General features: G+C 40.4%; 2 protein-coding genes across 9 annotated transcripts in view; one reads left to right on the top strand and one right to left on the bottom strand.

Annotated features, from left to right (window-relative positions):
- Positions 1–1,351: 1,351 nt before the first annotated feature.
- On the bottom strand, positions 1,352–7,898 carry HNRNPA1 (heterogeneous nuclear ribonucleoprotein A1). 5 transcript variants are annotated; one of them, XR_002136735.2, is made up of 12 exons: positions 7,741–7,898; positions 7,082–7,198; positions 6,640–6,786; positions 6,301–6,511; positions 6,112–6,204; positions 5,939–6,031; positions 5,570–5,644; positions 5,202–5,360; positions 4,505–4,660; positions 4,174–4,239; positions 1,723–1,790; positions 1,352–1,496 (listed from the first exon to the last, which is right to left on the bottom strand). XR_002136735.2 is itself a non-coding variant. In XM_088799752.1 (11 exons), the coding sequence occupies exons 1-10, from the start codon at positions 7,753–7,755 to the stop codon at positions 4,184–4,186; spliced, it is 1,122 nt and encodes a 373-aa protein (XP_088655878.1). In that variant the 5' UTR covers positions 7,756–7,898; the 3' UTR covers positions 1,352–1,790; positions 4,174–4,183. The 5 variants fall into 5 exon arrangements, 3 of the variants coding, with proteins under 3 accessions (XP_088655878.1, XP_019579961.1, XP_019579963.1); XR_012493952.1 differs by lacking the exon at positions 5,202–5,360; XM_088799752.1 differs by having other exon boundaries at positions 1,352–1,790.
- A 496-nt stretch (positions 7,899–8,394) lies between these two features.
- The window catches only part of CBX5 (chromobox 5), a 34,456-nt gene continuing 20,072 nt past the window's right edge, over positions 8,395–22,778 (top strand). Inside the window, exons 1-2 of one of the 4 annotated variants that reach the window (XM_074325602.2) lie at positions 8,407–8,551; positions 12,445–12,545. The gene's annotated coding sequence lies outside the window, so the exon portion shown is untranslated. The other 3 variants (XM_019724405.3, XM_019724407.3, XM_019724406.3) reach the window with 3 other exon arrangements.

Here is a 22,778-nt window from a genome sequence, read left to right as displayed (position 1 = left end):
CACTTAAGGGACATCACTGACTTTTTTCATTCTAACAAGTTCACAAAGCTGGTAACTCAGAGACAAATCTATAAATTTGTTCAGTATTTACTGTGCACCTAGTAAGTTCTAGGTACTATTCTAGGCACTGGAGATAGTGAAAATGCCCTGCACCTACGGATACACTACTGTGGGGAAGACCATCACGTACACAGTTATGTGCCTACCTAAAGCAAAAGGTGGAACAGGGTTTTGGAGACTGACCTGGGTTATGTGAACCAGTTTGCAGTAATTTGAACAGGGTTAATTATCTTCCTTGAGTCTATTTCCTCATCTAAGTTTTATCTGCAAAACATGTAGCCACGTACACAGAATGTTAATAGAAGCATTGTTTTTCAACAGGAATGCTTTTAGCAAACTCTGGTAACTGAGTTATCTTATCCCACCAAACCAGGATTGCGTGAAACAGAAACCACTGCTAGTTAATTGCAAGTCACAAATAGATTAAGTAGCAGTGAGATGACAATGGATGATGGATTCACACACATCTCACCCACTTCGCTAGGTTAAAATTGAGGCTGGTAGGAAAAAATGCTAAGCATTTGCTAAAATGTTAAAATTGCTAAAAATTTTCAAAGGTTCATTACTTTTGAGAAGCTAAGACTTCCTCCTTTTCCTTATTCAAAACTTGCTTTTCCAGGACACAACTCCAAGTCAAGTGGTTGAATCTAGTGGAGGGTACAGCTCAGTGGCCCTTGTGGGGATCGAACCAGCAACCTTGTTAAGAGCACCGCGCTCTAACCAACTGAGCTAACTGGCTGCTCTCCATATTCTTCTTACCCCTGGCTTTTATTTTTGAAGCCTGAGATAGCAGCCAACGCATACACATACTTCTTTGCCAAAGATGAGATCCACTATATCCCTCCTGAACTTCACATCAGACATAGCTCTAGTTAGAAGAACCTCAGCAGCAGCTCTGGCTTTTATAATTTGATTTTTGTTCTTGCCCTGAGAGCTAGAAAAGGGATATGTTCCAGTGGAGCAAATTAGTAGCTTACTTCTGGGTCGTTACTCCTGCAGAGCGAGTTTCTCTTGGATTTCACTAAACAATGGTGCCAATGGGATAAACTTTAGTATTTCCTATTCCAATCAGTTCGAACAACCCACCCTAATCTGAGTGCCAACTTGTGGTTAAAACATTTATATAAACTGCTAGCTTCAAAATGCAGTGACTATTTAGATAGATTCCTGGTTTACCAGATGCCTGGTATATCATCATCTATTATTTCCCATTCTCAAACTTGAAATGGTTAAGAGTGTACGGTATCAAGTTATTTACTGTATTACAAAGGGAGAAAAGGAAAACAAGAAATAGAACCAAGTTAAATACATTTTATTTAAAAAGTTCATTCCTAAAATCGAATGATTAATTCAAGCTGCAGAGCAGCTAACGAAAACTGCATGGCAGTGAAAATGAAGTACTGGCTCAGATAAAGGTTGTCCTCATAAGGATGTTCCTGTAGAAAGAAAAAAAAAGTCATGAAGTATTTACGTTAAGTGAAAGATTCTACAATAACATCCATTCTCTTTACTTACTGGGAACCCAGTTACTTAAGTAACTTTTTGCTGGCTAGTTTTCTATTAGACCAGATTATGAGATCTCATTTTTTGGGTTCAGAGGCAGACCGTCAGTGTCTTTACTTTGGCAGTACTTTTATTTATCATTACTTTATAAAAACTTACCTTTTAGCCATGAACTTGGGCAGATGTGTTTTTTAAGAGTTGATAAGCCTGTAGTGGCTGACTCCTCCCTAGAAAAGCAAACAACCTTTAGAACTAGCTTTTCTCTGAGACCAAGTCCCAACTCAAGCTAAACCCCCCCCACCCCCCATAAATGGTCCACCCCCCTCCCACCATCATTTTGGGGAAGATTCTAATATATTACTTTGAGCCATTGTTTTAAGAAAATGGGTCAAAGGAAGGTAGAAAATAAAAATTAAAGGGCGAATATATATTAGCACAACAGAGATAATTAAGTGCTTACTTCCTTCAATTGGGAGCCACCAAAACTAGGGTGTCATCTCCAGAAAAATCAAGTTCAGCTTAACTGGACTAATTTTGGCTCAATATATTAAGGAAAATATAACAGAAAACTGGATTTTAGATTAACTATATGGATGTAAGTAAAATCTGTTCTTACCTACCAGCATAGCAATAAAACCTTTCCTCCTGGTTCTGACTGCTAGTCCTAAGAGTCAGGTGTGCCTTACTCTCGTCTGCCTCCTTCCTTGCGATGGTCACTGAAACTTCACTCCCTCCTAGCTTTCATGGAGCGTGCCGTGGCCTGCCCCTGGCTTATCTGTACTCCACATACCACAAGTGTCTACTCTCAGCTGTAGAGTGTCTGAGCTCGAAGCCATTCGCGCTATACTTGCTAGCAGTTCCTAGTAGCTGAACATCTCTCCTGGATCTTTAAAGGCATTGTCAGGAATCCTGAGGTATCTGCAAACTCCCTTAATAGTTAAGGTTCCACCTGCCATTGCAAACTCAGCCAGTATCAAACCCATGGAACTGTATTATCCATCCTTTCCCACCCCCCTCCACCTCCCACCCAACCTCCCCCCACCTTCCCCTCCCCCCCAAACTTCCAAGTAACACACCCATGGGATGGAATACAATCCTAATGATAAACAAATCTCTATGCTACTAAGTACAATGGCACTGAAATTTAGGGTACCAAAGAAAGGGCTCAAAAGAACCTATGTACAAATAACAATGATTGGATAACTGTTAAAAAGGTTTAGAAATCATTTTCTACACAATTAACATTTTAGGATGGTTGTGTGATCTTGTGCCATGTTTAAAGGAAAACTGCAGTTAGCATGTTTATAAGCAGTACAATTCCTCAATTATCTCCTTAATTTTAACCTCCAAACTACTGTGGCTAATCTATAAACCACTATAAAGACCCACCCAACCACAATAAACTGCAGTTTTCCTTTAATGTAAGCCTGTTTTTGTGTTAAGAGTAAAAAATTACTTGTGCTGGTCAGTTTAAAAACGTCTCCCAAATACTTCTAATCTGTGGATGTACAGGGTGGCATTAGCCAGCAGCTCGTTTCTATTCTCTGGCAGAGTTTTGAACTCGAATTGTGATAGCAGCATTCAACATCACCAGGGGTAGTGGGTAGGGAAAGTCCAAAGCTCTGCCAGTCCCAAATCCATACAGTTGTCATTCCATTCAAGAGGATATTAAATCGTTTATTGATTACACATGATAATGGATGATACACAAGCTTCATTCCCATCTATAATTTTATCTGGTACCATAGTTCAATTTAGATATATTGCATAGGATGTGCCAACAATCATTAATCACCAAATAAACTCCCGACTCTGCTTGGGCGATCCTTTTAATGGTGAGCTCCAGATCACCAACACAGTAACTGTCAATTCAACTACACCAAGGTTTCTGAAGACAATGGCTTCTGACTGAGCCCAAGCAGGTTGTAAATAAATTTCAAATGGAACCTGGCATCACCCTGAAGGAATTCTAACTTCACACTGTTGGGGTAATTTACCAAGATGGCTTCAGAGTAGACTAACTTTACACAGCACATTTAAAAAAAGACACATTTATTCAGCGTCATGATCAGACTATTACATTTAGCAATCAACAGCATGGGTGCAAAAAAAAAAAAAAAAAAAAATCTACATTAAAACCCTTTGTTGGAATGCTTTACACTTTCCACAGAACAGAAACTAAAATAACCTGTTATACAATTAGTCACAAATACAGTCCTCGAGTTTTTTGCCCATACACATGAGTATTGTCTAAAACATGTCTTCTTTGTAGCAGCTAGGCCCTGCCACCACTGTGCTTGGCTGAGTTCACAAATCTGTTGTAACCTGTAGCTTCCCTGTCACTTCTCTGGCTCTCCTCTCCTGCTAAGCTTTGTTTCCTGTTGAACAATATGGAATAAAGTTGTTAATCTAAACATATTAAGACTCAAGGCTACAATCCAATAGCAAGTTGTTTTCCACAAATTTTGCTGATCTGAACATTAACTTAATATCCACAATTTTACTGCAGTTATAATGTTAACTATGTTGCACTGCTCAGCTACATTAGGGTTACTGGGTTTATTATCAATTGTAAAAACTAAGTCAAAACACAAAAAGGTGTTTACTTACCTGGCAGTAATTAAAACCTTCTGCCACTGCCATAGCTACTGCTGCTGCTGGAACCACCATAGCCACCTAAGAATAAAATTTGTTCCTTTAAACTTGTGAAGTGTGAATATAATTAACGCTTGTATATTTGAATCAACAAAATCCAAACTTCAGAATTTAAGCTCACGTTTTCAATTTGATTGCAAAATACTAGTCACTTTAATATCCTGAAATCTTCAAATTATTGTCAGCTTTTGATTGCCTACACAGTATCACCTAAAGACTTAATATATTCTTTACCCATTTGTTATAGGTACACTAAGCCTTCCAATACTACAAACACCTATTATACCTTGGTTTCGTGGTTTGGCAAAGTATTGACCTCCACCACCATAGGGGCCAGAGCTTCTGCCTCCAAAGTTTCCTCCTTTCATGGGTCCAAAATTTGAAGATTGATTGTTGTAATTGCCAAAATCGTTGTAGCTTCCACCACCTCCAAAATTGCTTCCTAGGAATGGAAAGAGGTCCTTTATCTGTTACTTGGAAAAGACAACTGTTCTGAAGTCTAGTGTTCAGAGTGGAAGTCACATGACCTGCCTGCCTTCCTCCCAAACTCTGATGGCTCCATGCTTGATTGTATTTCATCCTTTCTTGGCAAGGCATTCAGTTGAATAATCCAGTATTTAAAAAAATTTACCCAACTCACCACGACACAGAACATTCTCTAGCCTTTGAAAGCCTTTACCCATTCAGGGGGCACTGCAAACATGCTGGATACATCAACTAAGTGCCTAAAGTCCCAAAGAAGATACTAAATGCTGCTAGAAGCTAATCTGATTCCAGCTGAAGATGCCACTATCCATTTATTCATCTATTTGGGAGTGAGGCGGCCCCAGCGTAAAGCTAGGAGGTAGCATAGCAAGTCCATTAAAAAAACACCATGCAGCGTACCACATAATGCTTTAAGAGCACCAAATCCCCATCCGGGCACAAATTCTACAAGGCTAATCTAGCTACAGCACCAAGTACCTGGATCACTGGATACCTACCACTACCACCGCCAAAGCCGCCTCCGCCTCCTCCGTTGTTATAGCTGTCATAGCTGCCACTCCCGCCATAGCCACTGCCCTGGTTTCCATAACCCTGTCCACCACTTCCATAGCCTCTGCTTCCTCCAGAGTAACCAGGGCCGCCTCCTCCATAACCACCTACAAGAATACAGTTCTTCTCAATAAGACAAAAGTATTCAACAATCAAAATCTGTTTAAGCATAATGGGTAACAGCCTGGTCACATGCTGTTATGGTCAGAGTTCAGCTTGTCATGCACTAGTTTTAGTCTCTACTAACCTAGTCTATAGGTTGCCAAAAACTTTCCACCTGTGTATTCCTAAAGAAACAAAAACCACACAAACGTACCATCGTTACCAAATCCATTATAGCCATCCCCACTGCCACCATATCCTCCTCCACCACGACTGCCTCCAAAGCCACCTGGAAGAAAGTGGAGTTTTAAAGCAGGTTCGGAGTACATGCGTCGCATATAATTATAGCCTTTAAAGTCTATACTTCAGGGAGCAGTTCCTGTACTACAAAAATGATTTCCACACCAAAGATTTTAACTTCTGATTAACAGAAACCAGAACTACATTTGGGTAAAACTGTAACTTTAGAAATGCCAGCCAGTAGTTACATACAGCCACAGGTTGCAAAAAGCACAAGTTATGCGGGTAATTAATTACATCACAAGCTTACCCTTAATTCCCAATAAAGCATAACCACATATACCTCGACCACTGAAGTTTCCTCCACGACCAAAGTTGTCATTCCCACCAAAGCCACCTCCTCGACCACCACCGAAGTTTCCAGAACCACTTCGACCTTAAGAAGAGGTAAGTGTTAAACCACAGATTGTAATTGCTCAGTTACCTTTAAGGTTTAATTGAAAGCAACAAACCCACCTCTTTGACTGGATGAAGCGCTAGCCATCTCTTGCTTAGATAGGGCTTTCCTTACTTCACAGTTGTGGCCATTCACAGTATGGTATTTCTGAACTAAAAAATTTCAACAATGAAAAGGGACAATCTCAGGGTTTAGAGTAAGATATGGATTTCAAACCCCTTGGCAAATACCAGTCATCTGATACTCACTGACAATCTTGTCTACAGAGTCATGGTCATCAAAGGTTACAAAAGCAAAGCCTCTCTTCTTGCCACTGCCTCGGTCAGTCATGATTTCAATCACTTCAATTTTCCCATACTGTTCGAAATAATCTCTTAGGTGATGTTCTTCAGTGTCTTCTTTAATACCACCGACAAAAATCTTTTTCACAGTTAGGTGGGCACCAGGTCTTTGAGAATCCTAAAGGAAAAATCCAATTAAGTGACTTATATTAGCAAAATCAGTATTAAAGTTTGCCAACATCCCTGAACGTAATATCCATCTAGTAGCACACTTCTAAATGACTAACATAAAGAAAAAACACTTACTTCTCTTGAGACAGCCCTCTTTGGTTCCACAACTCTTCCATCCACCTTGTGTGGCCTTGCATTCATGGCTGCATCCACCTCCTCCACAGTGGCATAGGTGACAAACCCAAAGCCTCTGGAGCGCTTGGTGTTTGGGTCTCTCATCACCTGAGATATTCATTTAACACATATTAAGACTCCAAAAACCATTGTCATTTTTACCTTGAATAATGTAGCAGGTAACTTTATACTAGTCCTCGTACAAAGCCCTTCAACTTAACCTTATCTATCATACATAAATCTATCTACATCTTAATCAGTTAAAGCCTCACCTTCCCTTGCCAAGTTACTTCCAACTATAGTCCTGTTAGCAATCTTCATAAGCATTCAGACAGTAACTACAGCAAGATAAGCCAATGAAATCAACTAGTTCCAGTGCTCTTTTGTCTCTTGCAGGTCTTACCACACAGTCTGTGAGCGTTCCCCATTGCTCAAAATGGCTCCTTAGACTCTCATCGGTTGTTTCAAAGCTCAAACCTCCGATGAAGAGCTTCCGCAGCTGTTCAGGCTCTTTGGGAGACTAAGAATGGGGGGGAGGGAAAAACGTTATGCCGGCCTGTATCGCAAAACATCTTCCAATTAAGAGAAACAAGACAGCAACGTACATAGCACTTATTGTTCCAGAGGGTCGCAGCAAGCCACGTGCTTCTCCCCATTGGGGAGGCTCTATGTTGGGGGCTGGGAAACGGGGAGCGCATGCGTCCCTACTCTCCCTCCGACGCACGCGCAACAAAAGGACTGGGCGGGAGGAGTGCATCGCCAATAAGGGACTACAGCTGCTTAAAAAAAAAAAACTCGCCCACTGAGACAAAATAAAAATCGTTTACTGTGCCTAAAAGTTTTACCAGGAGGACCAAACCCGGCGTGATAACTAAGGGTTGCAGGACGGCGGCCTCATGGCGACGACGAGGACAAAATGGCGACCTGAACTTTGGGAGGGGTAGGCCCCGGCAGTGACCAAAGAACTGCAGAATGGGCTGGTGCAAGCAGCCAATCCAGGCCGCATCCAACCCAACTCAGAAAGGAGCGAGGAAGAAAATTAAGTTGGACAGAACATCTTACCTCTGACTTAGACATGACGACCGCGGGAGGGGTGACTTTAACGATGCTTACTCGGCGGCGTCCACCGACAGAAAGGAATGATCTAACGAACGTATCTGCCAGCCTACCTTCGGCCTCGCTGTTTTATCCCGCCTCCTCGCTTACGGCATTGGTAGACTCCGCCCCTGAGTAGCTCTGACTGGATATTTGAAATAGCTTCCTGCTACTATTGGACTGTGGTGCCGCATTGCTGTGTAACGTCATCCGTTTGGGCGTTCTACGCAGTCTCCACCCCTTGGAATCCATTGGTTCCCATGTAATATTACTCTTAACTAGTGTGATTGGCTAGCCAACCAATCATTCATATTTGAACATCCTCAAGGTATTTGGATAGCTTTTTGGCTCTCCACGCTCTGAATATTACATTCTAGTCAGTTGTCAACTTATGATTAGTGCAGTGTATTAAAAAATAGCGTATGAATTTTATTTTTTGCAACAATCGCCTGCTGAGCGCATGTGTAGGAAAATGGCGAGTTTACGCAGGCGCAATAAGAAGTTCCACTTGACTCTTGGAACACGTGAAATGGCGGGCGGGAGACGGCGGCGAACCTACAGCGCCTGCGTTGTGGCGGGAGTTGTGCCGCGTTTTGCGCAGGCGTAATGGGCGGAGAAAAGGTCTGGTCCCAGGATTGGTCGCGCAGGCGCAGGGAAGGATCCGTTTTGGCGGGCGGTTGGCGTTGCGCAGAAGGCGGCGGCAGCTGTGGCTTGTGGTCCGGCCTCACCACAGAAGAACAGGGAAGACATTAGCGTGAGTGATCGGTCTCGATCCCGGGTAAGTGGCGGACAGTCTTGCCTATCCATACGAGGTCTTGAACCGACTCCAACTGGGCCCGTTATTGTGTGAAATGAATGGACCGCGGGGTGGGGGCCAGCGGAGGGGGAGCGGTGGGTCCGGCCAACCAATGGAAGAACAGGGGCGGGATGTTTTAATCCCTGTAAGTTCTGTGGAGCTTTGCTGTCTAAGAGTTTGACTGGCGAGTGTGTAGGCCAATTGCGTCTGCCTTTAGCTGCCGACTGATCGGTCCTTGGGCCATCGGAATGTGGGAGGCGGGTTTTCCCCTCCTGAGCAGCGTCTCACTAAGCCAATGAGCACGAAGCGCGCGGTAGGTTGGGCTCCTCTAAGAGGCAGCGGTTTGACTCCAATGAGGAATGCGGGAGTTGGGCGGTAAAATAGATGGACCAAACCTGGAGCCAGTAGGAGGACAACCTACTGAGAGCGCTCGGCCAGGTCGTCCAATCAGCGCTCCAAAAGACGGAGGTGCTGGATTTGTGTTGATGAGGAAAGGGATTCAATTCCTGTGATGGCGCTTCGGGGTGGATATTTTATCCACAATGACTTTTCTAACGAAGCCTTTAGGCCTGCATCGCATAAGCCTCCCTGGTATGAAAACGATACGTTTGCTCCTGTGTATCTCGAGTTGGGCATTCCCCCCCCCCCCCCCAAACACACACACATCGGTGCATCCCACCATCCACCGTAGGTTTTGGGTGGAGCAAGGAAGAAGATCTTTGGACTTTGAGAACTAGCTTCTTTAGGAAGACCGACTTGAAATGTTAGAACAAATAGAGATTGTATGTCGTGAAAAGGTGCCTGAGGAAAATCTACGTAATAATGCATATTTCCACATACAACTCGATATTTGTAAGTCCATAGAAAGTTTTGGAAAGCTACATACCAAAGTGTGTTACCCCCAGGAGTACCGTAGCATTGAGGCAGATTAGATCTCCAATGTTTAACTCTTTGCAGGGATAATTATAATTTGTGATTAAAATTAAAGTCAGTTGATTTAGGGTGTTGGGGACAGAAGGGCTCATCCATCACCTGGGTTAGTTCATTGACTTTTGAAAAGTTTATTTTTAGATGCAGTCCATTCCCTGTTGGTAATGCACATTCTGCTTATTCCAAGATTTTTACTAAAATACAGAAATTTTCATTACATTTTGGCTGTATCAGAATGTATACTGCTTTACTCACTGATGTATTTATTTAGAGTCAAGGGAAAAAAATCTTTAAATACTGCAGTGAGTTCAATTACATATGAAATATCTTTATGGTTAGAGAACCTTTCTGACTTATAAAAGGTGATTTTAGTTGAGATATGAACAGAGGAGAGATTTCCATGTTCTCTGGCACTTCCCAAAGGACAAACCTATTTCATGTTTGTTTATAAAGTATTTGTAGGTATGCTCATAATGCGGCTGCTTAATTTTTAAGAATTAAAAGGATATAGGTTTCAAAAGAACAATCTTGATCTACAGCGTTTCTTAATTACAGCACTATTGACATTTCCTGCAAATGCATCTCACCCCCATTTTTGACAATCAAAATGTCTCCTGACACTGCCAGATGTCCTGGGGGTGGGTGTTTGGGCAAAATAATCCCCAGTTGAAAACCATTGATCTAAACTGACATGCTAGAGTTGATTATTTTGTCAAAATCTTTTACCAATTGGAAATTAGGGGAAGAAGATGGGTGGTGATGTGTTTAGGAAGTGGTTTTTAGTAAATGGATCACTAAATCCTAATGATTATCTCTTCAGATATAGTGTGATCATTGTTCCATTGTATAGAAGGAAAATTTCATTAAGGTTTTTACTATTTAAACATGTTTGATTGCATCTTGTGTCTGGCTTTCTAAAATAATGGCAAATACGTTTTTTTAAAAAGGTATACTTGCCTCAGATGCTTCTTACATTTTCATCTAAGTTAAGACTCTTTCCTTTATTGGGATTCTTTTGGATCAATGTCTCAAACCTTTTTAGATGTTGACCCTTAATAAAAAATATATTTTATACTGACCTTGTACACACGTTGAAACAAGTTTCACTGTACAAATAAATGTGCAAAGCACTCTTGATATTTTTGCATCTACAGTACACTATTTCGTTTCCTTAAAAATACAGGTCATTTTCTGCTGAACTGATTTCACAGCTCTGTACAGATCCACAGTTTAGAGAAAAAAGAAAAACAACTGATCTAAAGAATAGGTAACTAAATTATGCCACCTTAGATTACTGTCTGTGTGGATTCCTCCCATCTTTGGCCCCAGCTACTTGGATTTATAAACAAATTAATCAGTGAACCCTTATTTGATGTCTGATATATTTTCGTTTGAAAGATTTCAGGCTTTGAACATAGAGTTCTTGGTTTATTGTGGTGTGCAAGTAAAAATTGCTTGTTTTACTGTGAATTCTCTTAAAATGTTGTAATATGTCTGATGAACATTTCTCTGGTGGGGAAATTTTAGTGGGTAATTCTTCATTGAAACTCTGAGACTATCACGTTGTCTAACTTTAGACTTTTTTTCATTGCCTTTGTAGACCTGGTTTGGTTGTTAACATGACAAAATGTTGAGCCTGAGTTACAAAAATTAAATTTCAAGCACCTGTGCTTAGATCTTAGTGGCATACTATTGCAGCCAAACCTGAAAGAAAATAACACACCTTCACTGAAAACCAATCAGTAGAAAGCTTCTATCTGGGTAGTAGGTGAGCAGGGTGATGGTTGAGCAAAAGAGAAAGAACATCTGAAGTGACTGGATTTTTATATGTCTAGGAAAGTTTTGGTGGTTTTAGAGCCCTGACAGTAGCTCTAGAAAAGGTATCCAGGGTACAAAGGTTTCTGAGGAAGTCTAGTGTTTTTTTGCTTTTATTGAGGTATTTTATTTAACCACATAGCATGATTTATATATCTTAATTAGAATAGCCCATTTAACAACCCTTGGTAAAGCATTTCTTTCCTTTTTTGTTCTTTTACTTGGTCTATTTTTATTTCCATTCACTTGACATGAAATTGGGCCTAAAGCTGTGAACATTGATTTTAAAAGTAATAAATTATAGTGTGGGATATCACTTGTGACTGACTCAGTATGGCTGCTATTTATACATGAACTTGGACTCCGAGCAATTTTTTTTGGTGACATAAATTTGATTTTCCTTCCCTCCTTATAGAGGATGGCTTTAGCTGATCATTTGTACTAGTGGGAAGGAGTCCAGGTCATCCTGAGAAGAGTTGGCTTGTGCAGAGTCCAAGACGCAGATTTGTTGGATTTCTGTAAGCCACTTGAAGCCACATATTCATTTCTGATGACAACTTTACACTTGTGTTGGCAGAACACCCACAGTGACAACTGTTGCCTATGTTTAGTCTGCCCAGGAGCTCTACCAACTAGCATGTTTGGGGGGAACGTACACTGTTCTTAGCAGCTACGTAAATATTAAACCTTTCTGAGTTTGTCTTCTCAGATCTGTCAACATTTAATATTTTTTGGGTAAATTGCATCCTGTGTTTACCTCATTTTACCCTTTGAAATGAGGATTAGAGGTTTTAGGCAGTCCTTGGGTCACTTGAAGCACAGTTCTTTATGGATCAATAATTTGTTTTATGTATCCAGTTTATGGTTTTTTAAATTTTACTTTCCCTTTGTATTAATTTCTTGTAACTACTGTAACAAATTTACCACAAACTTGGTGGCTTCAAACAACAGAATTTATTCTCCCAAGTCTGGAGGCCAGAAGCCTGTAATTAAGGTGTTGAACCCCCTCTGGAAGCTCTAGGGGAGAGTCCCTTCCTGGCCCCTTCAGGTTCTGGTGTCAGCCTCATTTTGTGGCCACATCTCTCCCTGCTGTCTTCACATTCACATTCTCTTCTTTGTATCTATTTCAGAATTCCTTCTGCCTCTCTTATAAGGATACATGTGATTGCATTTAAGACCCACCCAGATAATCCAGGATAAATTTCTTCTTTCACATCTTTTACCACATAAGGTAATATTCACATGTTGGAGGGAATAGGACATGGATATCCTTTGGGGGGGGCCATCATGCAGTCCGTTACACCCTGGTTCTCTAAACCCCTACCCAAATAAATTTTACCTAATTCAAAAAAGAAAAGGTTACTTTAAAAAAATGAGAGACAAATGGGGGGGAAAAAAGGCTCAGGAAACCTGGGTTCCTATTACTGCCATTAACTAATGATACAGTAACCTTGGGTGAGCTATTTGCCTTCCTTGGTCCTTAGTTTTTTCATCTTATACGGATGGAATTGGGTACGTGGTAGCTAACAGCCTTCTAGACCTAATGCTCATAAAGTGACTCTTAAAATGTCTTAGGGTTTGTTTTCGAAGTCAGTAATTTTAAATGCAAATCAATAACTCATTCTAACATTTTGGGCCAGTATAGTCCAGTAGTGGTCTTGCCTAGGACTTGAGACACAGAAGACTTGAATTGTGACTGGTTGTCATCTCCCTGGGGGTATTAACACAGGATAACAAACCTGTATGTGTTAATTGTGTGTGGTTTTCTAAAAACAGTGTGATGGACTAGCTGGGCCATTTTCCATTATCATCGGATTTGCTTTGCAGTATGAGTAGTTCATCAAAATTAAACACTGACAGATTTTTCTGCCTGGAACTAGGTCATGGGCCTAATTTAAAATTTTTTCGCATGTAGTTCTTATTCTCCAAACTTACTGAGTGCCTGTTCTACAGTGCTTCATTGCTAGGAAGGACACTAGAAAGCGTGGGGTTAAGGTGGTATTGCTGAAAGGACTATTTCAAGATCAACTTTTATAACACACCCTAATTTCTTCCATGGAGGAGGAACCAAATTGAATTCAAGTATTTTCTGATTGTAATCTACATTTCTTAGAATAAAGCAAATTCACATCTAAGCCAGCAGGCAAAATTATGTCGGAATAAATTGCCCTGTGCTAACGAAGTCAACCGACAGGCTAGGAAATCTATCTTTAAGTTTGGTTTCTGAGGCAAATCTTTGAATTCCATGTGCCTTGTTTCTCATCCCTAAGTCAGTAAAACTCACCTCACATGGAATTATGGAGTGTAATATATTGCTAATTTATTCAGTATTTCAACAATAAATTATGTCTAAGGATCTGATAAAACAGGCAAACATCATTTCTATGAGTAGTTGGAGACAAGCATAGATAAAACTTACAGATAGTTCAGAAAATTCATTAAAGTTTAAATTCCTTTATCCAACATTTTACTTTGTTTCCCAAAGTGTTTGCTTATTCTTTTTCCATAACAGACATGAGATAGGTAGGGGAAATAGCTAACACCAGGTTAGATGACACAGGGATCAATTCATCAAGAGGACACAACAGTTCTAAATTTTGCTCAACTAATGATAAAGCTTCAAACTATATGATAGAGCTGAAATATATACATCTACAATTATATTTAACAGCACACTTCTAAGTAACCCATGGACCAAAGAACAGATCACAAAGAAAATTAGAAAATATCTAGAACCAAACAAATGATAACATGACATATCAAAATTTGTGAGATGTAATTAAGGCAGTGCTTAGAAATTTGTAGTGTTTTTTTATTTATTTTTTTTAATTTGGGGAATAGTGTTTCTCCAGGGCCCATCAGCTCTCTCAGTCAAGTCGTTGTCCTTCAATCTAGTTGTGGAGGTCGCAGCTCACTGGCCCATGTGGGAATCGAACTGGCAACCCTGTTTAGAGCTCGTGCTCTAACCAACTGAGACATCCGGCTGCCCCACACATGTGTAGTATTAAATGCTTCAATTAAAAAAGCAAAAAGGTCTAAAGTTAGTGACCTATGTTTCTATCTTAACCTAAAAAATGAGCAAATTAAATCCAAAGTAAGCAGAAGAAAGGAAGCAGTAAGTAGTTGATGAATTATTAAAAAAAACACAGAGAAAATGAAACTGAAAGTTAGTGTTTTGAGATCAATAAAATTCATAAACCGAGCAAATCTGATCAGGAAAGAAAGGAAAGATACAAATTACTAATGTCAGGAATAAGGCATATCACTACTACTGATCCTATAGACATTACAGTGGTAGTAAGGAGAGCAGCCAGTTACCTCAGTTGGTTCGAGTGCGATGCTCATAGCACCAAGGTTGCCAGTTCGATCCCCGCATGGGCCACTGTGAGCTGCGCCCTCCACAACTAGATTGAAACAACTACTTGACTTGGAGCTGATGGGTCCTGGAAAAACACACTTAAAATAAATTTTAAAAAAAAGTATTTAAAAAAAATGGTAGTAAGGGAATATTATGAATAATTGTGCCACCACACTCAATGTCTTAGATGAAATGAATCACCTCCTTGAAAGACAAACTACCAAAGTTCACTTCAGAAGAAATACAGAACCTCACTAGCCCCATATCTATTAAGGAAATAGAATTTGTAGTTAAAAACATTGCCACAAAGAAAAGGCCAGGCCCAGATGGCTTCACTGGTGAATTCTACCAGATTGTTATGGAAGAAATAATATCAATTCTGCATAAAATCTTCCAGAAAATAGAAGAACACTTACTAAAGCATTTGTTATTTTTAACTTCATCTGTTATCAGACATTTAACTTTTTTTTATTTGTTTTTAAAGTGTTTCTAGTTCTTTTTTTCTTTTCTCACAGACCTGTGAGATAAGTAGGGCAAATGACTAATACCCTTAAGGTTAAGTGAAGTTCGAGCTTCCAGTGATTTAGTTGGGATAGAACCTATGTCTCCTTATTCCTAGTCCTGATCTTGCCACTGTTAACAAGTTACCCCTTTAGTAGCTTTTTTGGTAACAACTTTTGGAAACAGAGCCAACCACTGACAACCGAGGAGAAACTGTCACCATTAAGTTGAAGACTGGGCTAGACTCAGTGCCCATGCAATGCTTGACACTCACTAAGCCCTCAATAAATATCCCATAACCAACCAATCCGTTTTAGAGCAAGGATCAGAACTACTATATTAGTCATCCCTTTGGTATAGGATTTGAATTGGGATTGTAGCTGGAAGCTGGACAAAAAGAGAATGTGAAACATCTTATTTGTCTTAAGTAACATGCCAGAATGCTCAGTGGAAGAGCTGGGTGGTCTGAGATTGGCCATCCCTTCAGCCGTTGATCTGATGGGGGCCTTTCTTTGCATTTAACTATCAATATATCTGAAGTGTAGAGCACACTTTTATGATATTGTGGCCTAGTAACTCACACTTAAGTGTCAATAGAGACACCTGCAAAGACCTACAAGGTTCAATAATTTCTGGTGTGGGTTTGTTTCTCCTGTCATCACCCATTATGTATTTTTTTACAGCCTTTAAATTGCCACAGAGAGAAATTGGTCAGGATCGTAATAGATGGCCAAGGAGCTGCCAAGGATATTGTTGTATGGGATGGGAAAAAGTTCAATACTGGCTTGATTTTATTTATCTAAATTGTAGGCTTTGACTTCAATATAATTCATGTTGCAAATACACCAAAGTAGTGGCAAAGCACAAGCTTATGCCAGTGTTGAAGGAATGTTCTCTTTTACTCCCTGAAGTTTTATAGTCTGATATATCTTTCTTATTCCAATTATATCAAAACTCCTTTTTTGTCAGCATGTATCTGTCAGATTTTAGCGTATTGATTTAAATTCCAATACCAACTCAACAGTTAAATTAGAGGGATTAGAGATTTTAGTTCATGGTTATGCAAATTAATTTCTATGTCTCTTGAATGTCTTCACTAAATTTAGAATGTGAAAGAACATAAATTGTCTGGCATAGTAGAAGCTCTTCTTAAAACAGGATTTGTTGAAATGACCTGAAGTTGCCTTTGTAACTCTTAGGTTGCTGATGTCCAAAATCTGCCCAAACTGGACAATGCCAGCGTAAGCACCAGTCTTAATTTTATGGCTATTTGAAAAATGCTTTACGACCATAATCTTATTTGGGGATGGACACTTTAGTTCTCCTTTAACCTTTTTGTATTTTGTGAACATGTTCTGCCAAAGTGCGATATAAAAATCTAAGATTCGTGGTAATATACTCAAACATTGTTGTTACCCATTTTTCTTAAGATATATTTATGATGAAATCGCCAGGTTCTTAATGAAAGGTGACAGGATCTACTAGTTCATGCTTCATCACATTTAATTAAGAGAGGAGTGAGTATGAGATTAACACCCACCTGAGGCTGTGGTGTCTTGAGATGAGTTCAGTACATTCCAAGGATAGAGTTGTTGGAAAGCACCATCTGGAAGACATTTGCCAGTGGTGCCAAATTCTACTTTTTCATAAATCTTGGAAAAATTGGATATCTAACCTTTTGTCCAGTGATGATTTAAGTGTGCCCTAACTGAATTTAAAGAAGACTGACACTTCAGAGAAGAAATTCAGTAGATTTTAATAAAGGAAAATAACATATCCCATATAAAATTATTGTTTTGTGGGATTGTGATCTGGTAGTGAGAGATCAAGAATTTGTGTTACTGCTAAATAGACCAGTGAACCAGGCTTACAAATTTTAAGCAGTTCTGAGAATTGCGTTAGTACATATTTATATTTTTTAATGGTGGTCAGAGCTTGAAGGCAGCCTTTATCTCCACTTATGACATATACGCTTTAATGTAAAAGAATAAAAATTCCTTTACTTCCTTGCTCACTGGAGCAGGAGGCTCGGGTAATCAACAAACAGGGTACTTTGCTCCAGAATCATTCTGTGACTGGTTGAAGCAGTGCCTTGGCCTGGTTTTTAAAAGACCACAGACTAGAGCTGTGCTAGCCAAAGGGAGAGCATTTCTTCTCTCCACACTCGATTACTAAAGTTTGTGTTGTCTATATGTGGCTTGTTAATGACAGGGGCGTTAACGACCACAGTTAATCTTCCTCTGCAACTCTTTTCTAATCCAGTCTCTTAAACAGACATTTAAAAAGCTCTTAACTCCTCTTGAATTGGGTGCTCATGGGCTTTTGGTGGAGGTGGAGTGATAGTTATCAGCCAATTTAACAAAACCTGAGACAGCCAGGACAGCTATAATGTGCATCTCTCTGCTGTGTTTTTGTTAAAATGCCACATGGCTAATACTTTGGAAATCATAAATCTAGTGGAAGAAAACATCTTTATAGAGGGTATTTAGGTTTTAAGCAGTATGTGTTACAAACCTAAAACCACTGGTACTTCTACATCCGTAAAGAGCGAAGATCCGGATTAAAATCGTTTTGTAAATTTGGTTTCTTTTCATCTATTTTATTTGTTATAACAGACTAGATATAGGACGCGTTCAGGACAATGCTGTCGCTGACAATTTAATCTTCACCTAAGCCACTAGCTTTCCCCAAGGGTCTTAGGAGAGAAATAGGAATTTCTCAAGCCTGGGCCTACTGAAGTCACCCCCATCTGTGGCATATTTAATTAATACACACGATAGGGAGCTTTGCATATGCCCTCACCCTCTCCTGTTCTTTAGAATGGCTTCTTTCTGGAGGATTTTGCCTTCTTAGTGGGCTTAGAAAATTTATATTGAAACTCTAAAATGAAGAGAGTTCATTGATTATGCATTTTGACAATTGGTCTGACTCCCACTCCAAGTAGTTCGGTGAGGCGACTTAACCAGTTATTTTACATGACTTTAAATAATACAGAGAAAGCTTAGAGAAAGATTTAGAGTTGTTTTATATATGTGTGTATATGTATTTGCTTATAAATAATGATGAAAGTAAAATGTGCTATGCACATCAAGATCTGAGGAAAGCCCCCATGACAGCTGGCAGTGAAAAGTGACTAGAGGGGCTAGAACAGAGCCTGAGCTGGACCGAGCGGACAGATAACCAGAGACCCCGTGTGGGTGGCTCTGTGCTTCCGGGATGGATCGGTTGATGCAAAAGTTCACGATCATTTGTTCTGGTTTCCCCCAGATTTCTGTAATTTCTGGGGACTGGCAGTTTGAACACATTTCTTTTATCCTTATAATGTGTGGGAGTTTTTTTGGTCCCTCTCCTCTTTCTGCTTCACCTCCTCACCTCCTCTCCCCCCCCCCTTTTTTTTCTGGAAGATTCATCTGTTAAAGAAGTCTCCTGTCATCGACTTGGAATGTGGATTCTGACTGTGCCTGACTATATGCTCTTTGATGTTTTTCCAAGGCTGACTTCTCACCAGATCCCTGGTTTAGGTGTGTGGGCCCCCCTCCGTCCTCTCCCCCTCCCCACTCACAGACACACTCAGAGGCCTGTAAGGTGAATTTGCCTTGTATCGTTCATATGAAGGGTTGGTGGGGCCTGCTCTTTTCTTGTGTCCTTATGGGCAGTAAAAATTGCCAGAATCTGACTGTAGTTGAGAGTTCCTGTGTACATTCAGAAAGGGGCTGAGAGCTGTTATACCTGAAAGACTCTAGAAACTTGAGAAGCTGCTCACCCCTTCCTATGGAGATTTCCACACTGATAAGGTTTCTCTCCGAGGCTCATCTTGTTTTCCTCCGGCTTGGTATCGGGATTCTACTTTAATCACTCCATCATCCTGCCTGCCATGTCTCATTTCTCATACTGGAATGCTCCCTTCTCCCAAGCTCAGCGTGAACCACCAGTCTTGATGTTTTATCTGGTCCAGGCTCTAGCCCTTAAATTGTCCATCTGGCTTTGTGTTTCATTTGACCCTAATACACTGGGTCGCGCTGTCTAAAAGAGAATTATGTCCCCTCCGTTGTCTGAGTGCATTTCTCATTTCTTACTGCTGCTCCTGAGCAGATCTGTAACTTCAAGGTTAAGATAAGACACATTCCATCAGAACTATGTCGTCATCCTTGCCAGCTTCTGATCTGTGACTGTCCAGGAGATTTACAAGACAATTGCATGCCATTCTTTACAGAATATTATGGTTGGACTCTGACTCCTGGCATCAGGCCCAATTTGATTTGTCAGCTGTTACAAAACCCATTTCCCAAAGAATAAGGGATCTCAGCCAGGTGCCCTTTAGGCAGTTCTTAAGAGTGGAAAGGAGGGAATTGATCTGACTATTCCCTGATGTTTTAGGGAGGGAGAGGGACTCCAGAATACATTTGTCCATTTCTTCCTTGAATTCACTTTTTTTTCTGAAAGGTTAGGGTTGCTTTCATTCTTTCCTGTCCTTTATCCCTTCATAGAATTACTGTTAGTCTTTTCATTCTGCCATCTCCAATGCTTTCCTGAGTTTTAAGGTGCAAGAATAAGTATTTTACTCTTGAGAGAATGTACCTGCCTGTTCTCTGAAGGTTTATTAGTTTACCGTTGCCTAATTAACAAAGACACTGTTCCTCCTTTCTTGCTGTCTACTAACATGTTGAGCTGCAGGAGTTACTGCATGTGATATGGTTTAACGGCTTAGGAATTTGGAAGGTCACATATTTCCTGCTGTTGTGTCCGGCCCTATAATATTTTTACAAAAGCTTCTCTTTAGGGGTCTGAAACAGCTCTTTGGTTTCGACATAAACTCACTGTTTCCCTAGGAGGTAGGCAGTGGGGATTTATTTGGCCCATTTTAGTGATTCTGGAGTTAGATCTAAAATTTATTTACTCAAGATCACACATGGCAAGTTAATCACAGAATCAGAACCCTGATCTAATTCCTTTGGCATTGTTTTCATATCCCTGTTAAACAAAAAATTTTAACTTCCACGGCTGAAAGTCTTTAAAAGAAAGGATTTATTAGGCCATTGCTAGCAAAAAAACCCCCAAAAAACCACTGATGTAGGGGCATGGAGTCTAAACCACCAGCACTATGGCTAGGTAGGAAAGAGAACATGTCTGTTGTCCTCGAGTTTTGCAAGTGTTTTTATACATCAGATAGGAGGAGAAAGATGTAAACCCTTCTGAAAGGATTTACATAGACAAAGGGCCTGGGAGAAGGTGAACCGGGGCTAGTTCTGGAATAGGTGCAGTAGAGTCCACAAGGAAGAAGGGTCCGGCTCTTCTGGATTAGTTGTGGGCAGCAGGATGGAAAAGTTCATGTATAAATTAGAAAGTGAAGGCTCCTGAGGTCCTGTGGTGGCTGGCTGTTCTCTTTTGGATCATCTCAGAAATAGCCACCTGGAAATTAATCCTCAGTTCCAACTGATATACAGGAAATGTGAGCAGTCTTTTTCAGGGCTGGTCCACAGCTATTGACAGGCTAACTGTTCTGTCTTTTACTCTGGCTGCTGTATTTTTAATTTAGAGCATCTCAGATTTTTTTTCCCTTGTCATCCCTTAACTATGAAAAGTTAAAGTTAGGAAAAGGCAGCTTTTATTCAGATTTCCGGATGGGTCCATTCAAAGTTGAGGAAATCCTCTGTAGATGAAAACTGTCTGCTTTGCTCTCATACCCTGTAATTTCTGTTCAATAACCAAAATAATCACCATTCTCTGCTTTTTTCCCAATTGGGTTGCTTTTGATTGTCCCTTTTTCATACTTCTTTGACAGCCACCTCTAGGTCTGAAGACACGTATCTGTAAAGCAGAGCTCTCTAAAATGTTCTTTAGGGCCAGGAGAAATGAAAATTTGTGGAACTGCAAACCTCTAAGTATCTCTTTTCTTTATCTCAGTCCTCCTTTTCTTAAATATTAGGTATTACTGAAGTATGGAATTTTTCATTGTGTATTGTTTTGGATGGGTAGTAATTTAAAATTTTGTTTCATAAGAAGAACAACTAATGAGAAGTGGTTTTAATTTAACAGTAATGGTTGTGGCTGGGCTGCTCTCCCCTTCCTTTTTAAAAACTACTTCAAGATTAAATTTTTTTTGGTCTACCTATAATTTCAGTTGAAAGTTTCTTTGGTAGTGCTTCAAAGCTCTGGGTTCTGTTTCTGTATCTAGTAATCTCCCAAAGAAGGAAAGTTGTGTAGTATCTTTGAAATAGTTCCCTTCCCCCTTTCCTGTTATCTTCCCCCCAAAGCAATTTTAATTAACTGTTCAGTGACAGATGGTAGAAGAGGCCTTGTCTAAAGTGCTTCTGGTGGGCTGGATTGGGGTGGGTGGTTTGCACTGATTCTGTTGTAGAAGGACCTAGCCTTTCCCCTCCCCCTTCCAGTTGAGCTATAATCCTGTTAGATGATCTTAAAATGCTATTGATTAGTTCCCAGTGCTCTTAGAGGAAGGAATAAGCACAAGTTTTGGATTTAAAACCCAAGAAGTTACTCCCTTGAGCTCTGAATGTCTTAGCCTTGAGGCCAAGGGAGGTACCTTCCAACTTCTCCACCCAGTCTTCACTGAAAAGGAAAGTTAAGGCTTTTAACTTTTCAGTTTGCCTCTCCCCCTTAGTCTAGTACGGCTGCCAGTTGCCATGGCAACGGACTGGGACAGCTGCGCAGTGGCGCCCAGGCAGCTGGGTGGGGGCGGGGGAGCTGCCAGCCCGCCAAGCCCCAGACCTGGGAGGGGAGGCCCCTCCTGTTAGCCCAGAGGGAAAGAAAGAACTGGGGCGATCCGGTAGGTAAGGGAGGGAGCCCCCATTCATCTTCTCCCTTTGGGACGCTTCTTCTGCATGAAGGTATAAAGGGAGATTTTCCTCTTTTCTCCCTCAAACTGAAGAATACATATGTAAATCCTTGTTTTTTCCTCGTTGAGGCAGGGGAGGCCATAGTCACAATGTTTAACTGCATGCATCTAACCCAGGGCTGGTTTTAACCCCAGCGCTGTGACCTAAACTGCTCAGCTCCCGGAAATTCCAAGGTGAGTGGGGGTGGGGTGGGATACTCTCCCTGGAATATGACATTTCCTGTCTCCGGTGAGGTCGGAGGCTGTTTTTTATTTTAAATAAATCAAATCAGATATTTTTTTCTTGAAGCTTAGGACTCTTCTAAATTCATGGAAAAATTATTTTGAAACCCCTTATCTACATTCTCCTGCCCACCTCCTCTTCTGAAAAAAGTATTTTAATGAAAACTTAGTTTTATTACAGGGCAGTAATGGATACAGGCGGTTTTTTTGATGTGCAAACCTATTGCTAGTAAGTTCTGGAGATATGGTTTCCAACTATATACTTGGGATAATTCCTTAAATTTTGCTAATTTGAAGTAAATGGTAAATGCAACTTTTTATGCTACTTGACTTGAACAAAATTCAGAGATTAGTAGTGGCCTTCCTTAATCCTGGGAGTGGTTTTCTGGTCAAGATGGAAATATTTTTATAGAGAGTGCTGACAAATCTTCAAAGATTACAGCAAAACAAATACAGAGTTTAGCTAAGAAAAACAATTCCTGCTACTCTGTAATCCAGACTGCAGGCACCATTTAGCATGGTTAAGGAAG

Source organism: Rhinolophus sinicus, chromosome 1, assembly GCF_057876585.1.
Source record: "Rhinolophus sinicus isolate RSI-liver-muscle chromosome 1, RSI-T2T, whole genome shotgun sequence".
NCBI lineage: Eukaryota > Metazoa > Chordata > Mammalia > Chiroptera > Rhinolophidae > Rhinolophus > Rhinolophus sinicus.
The sequence above is the reverse complement of the archived record's forward strand: the minus strand, read 5'-3'. Positions and strand labels throughout refer to the sequence as shown.

Coding starts and splice junctions, on each gene's coding strand:
- HNRNPA1 (XM_088799752.1), bottom strand. Junction 6,512..6,639: donor AGAGGGCTGTCTCAAGAGAA/GTAAGTGTTTTT, acceptor TTTTTCCTTTAG/GATTCTCAAAGACCTGGTGC. Junction 4,240..4,504: donor TGCCAAACCACGAAACCAAG/GTATAATAGGTG, acceptor TTTTATTCTTAG/GTGGCTATGGTGGTTCCAGC.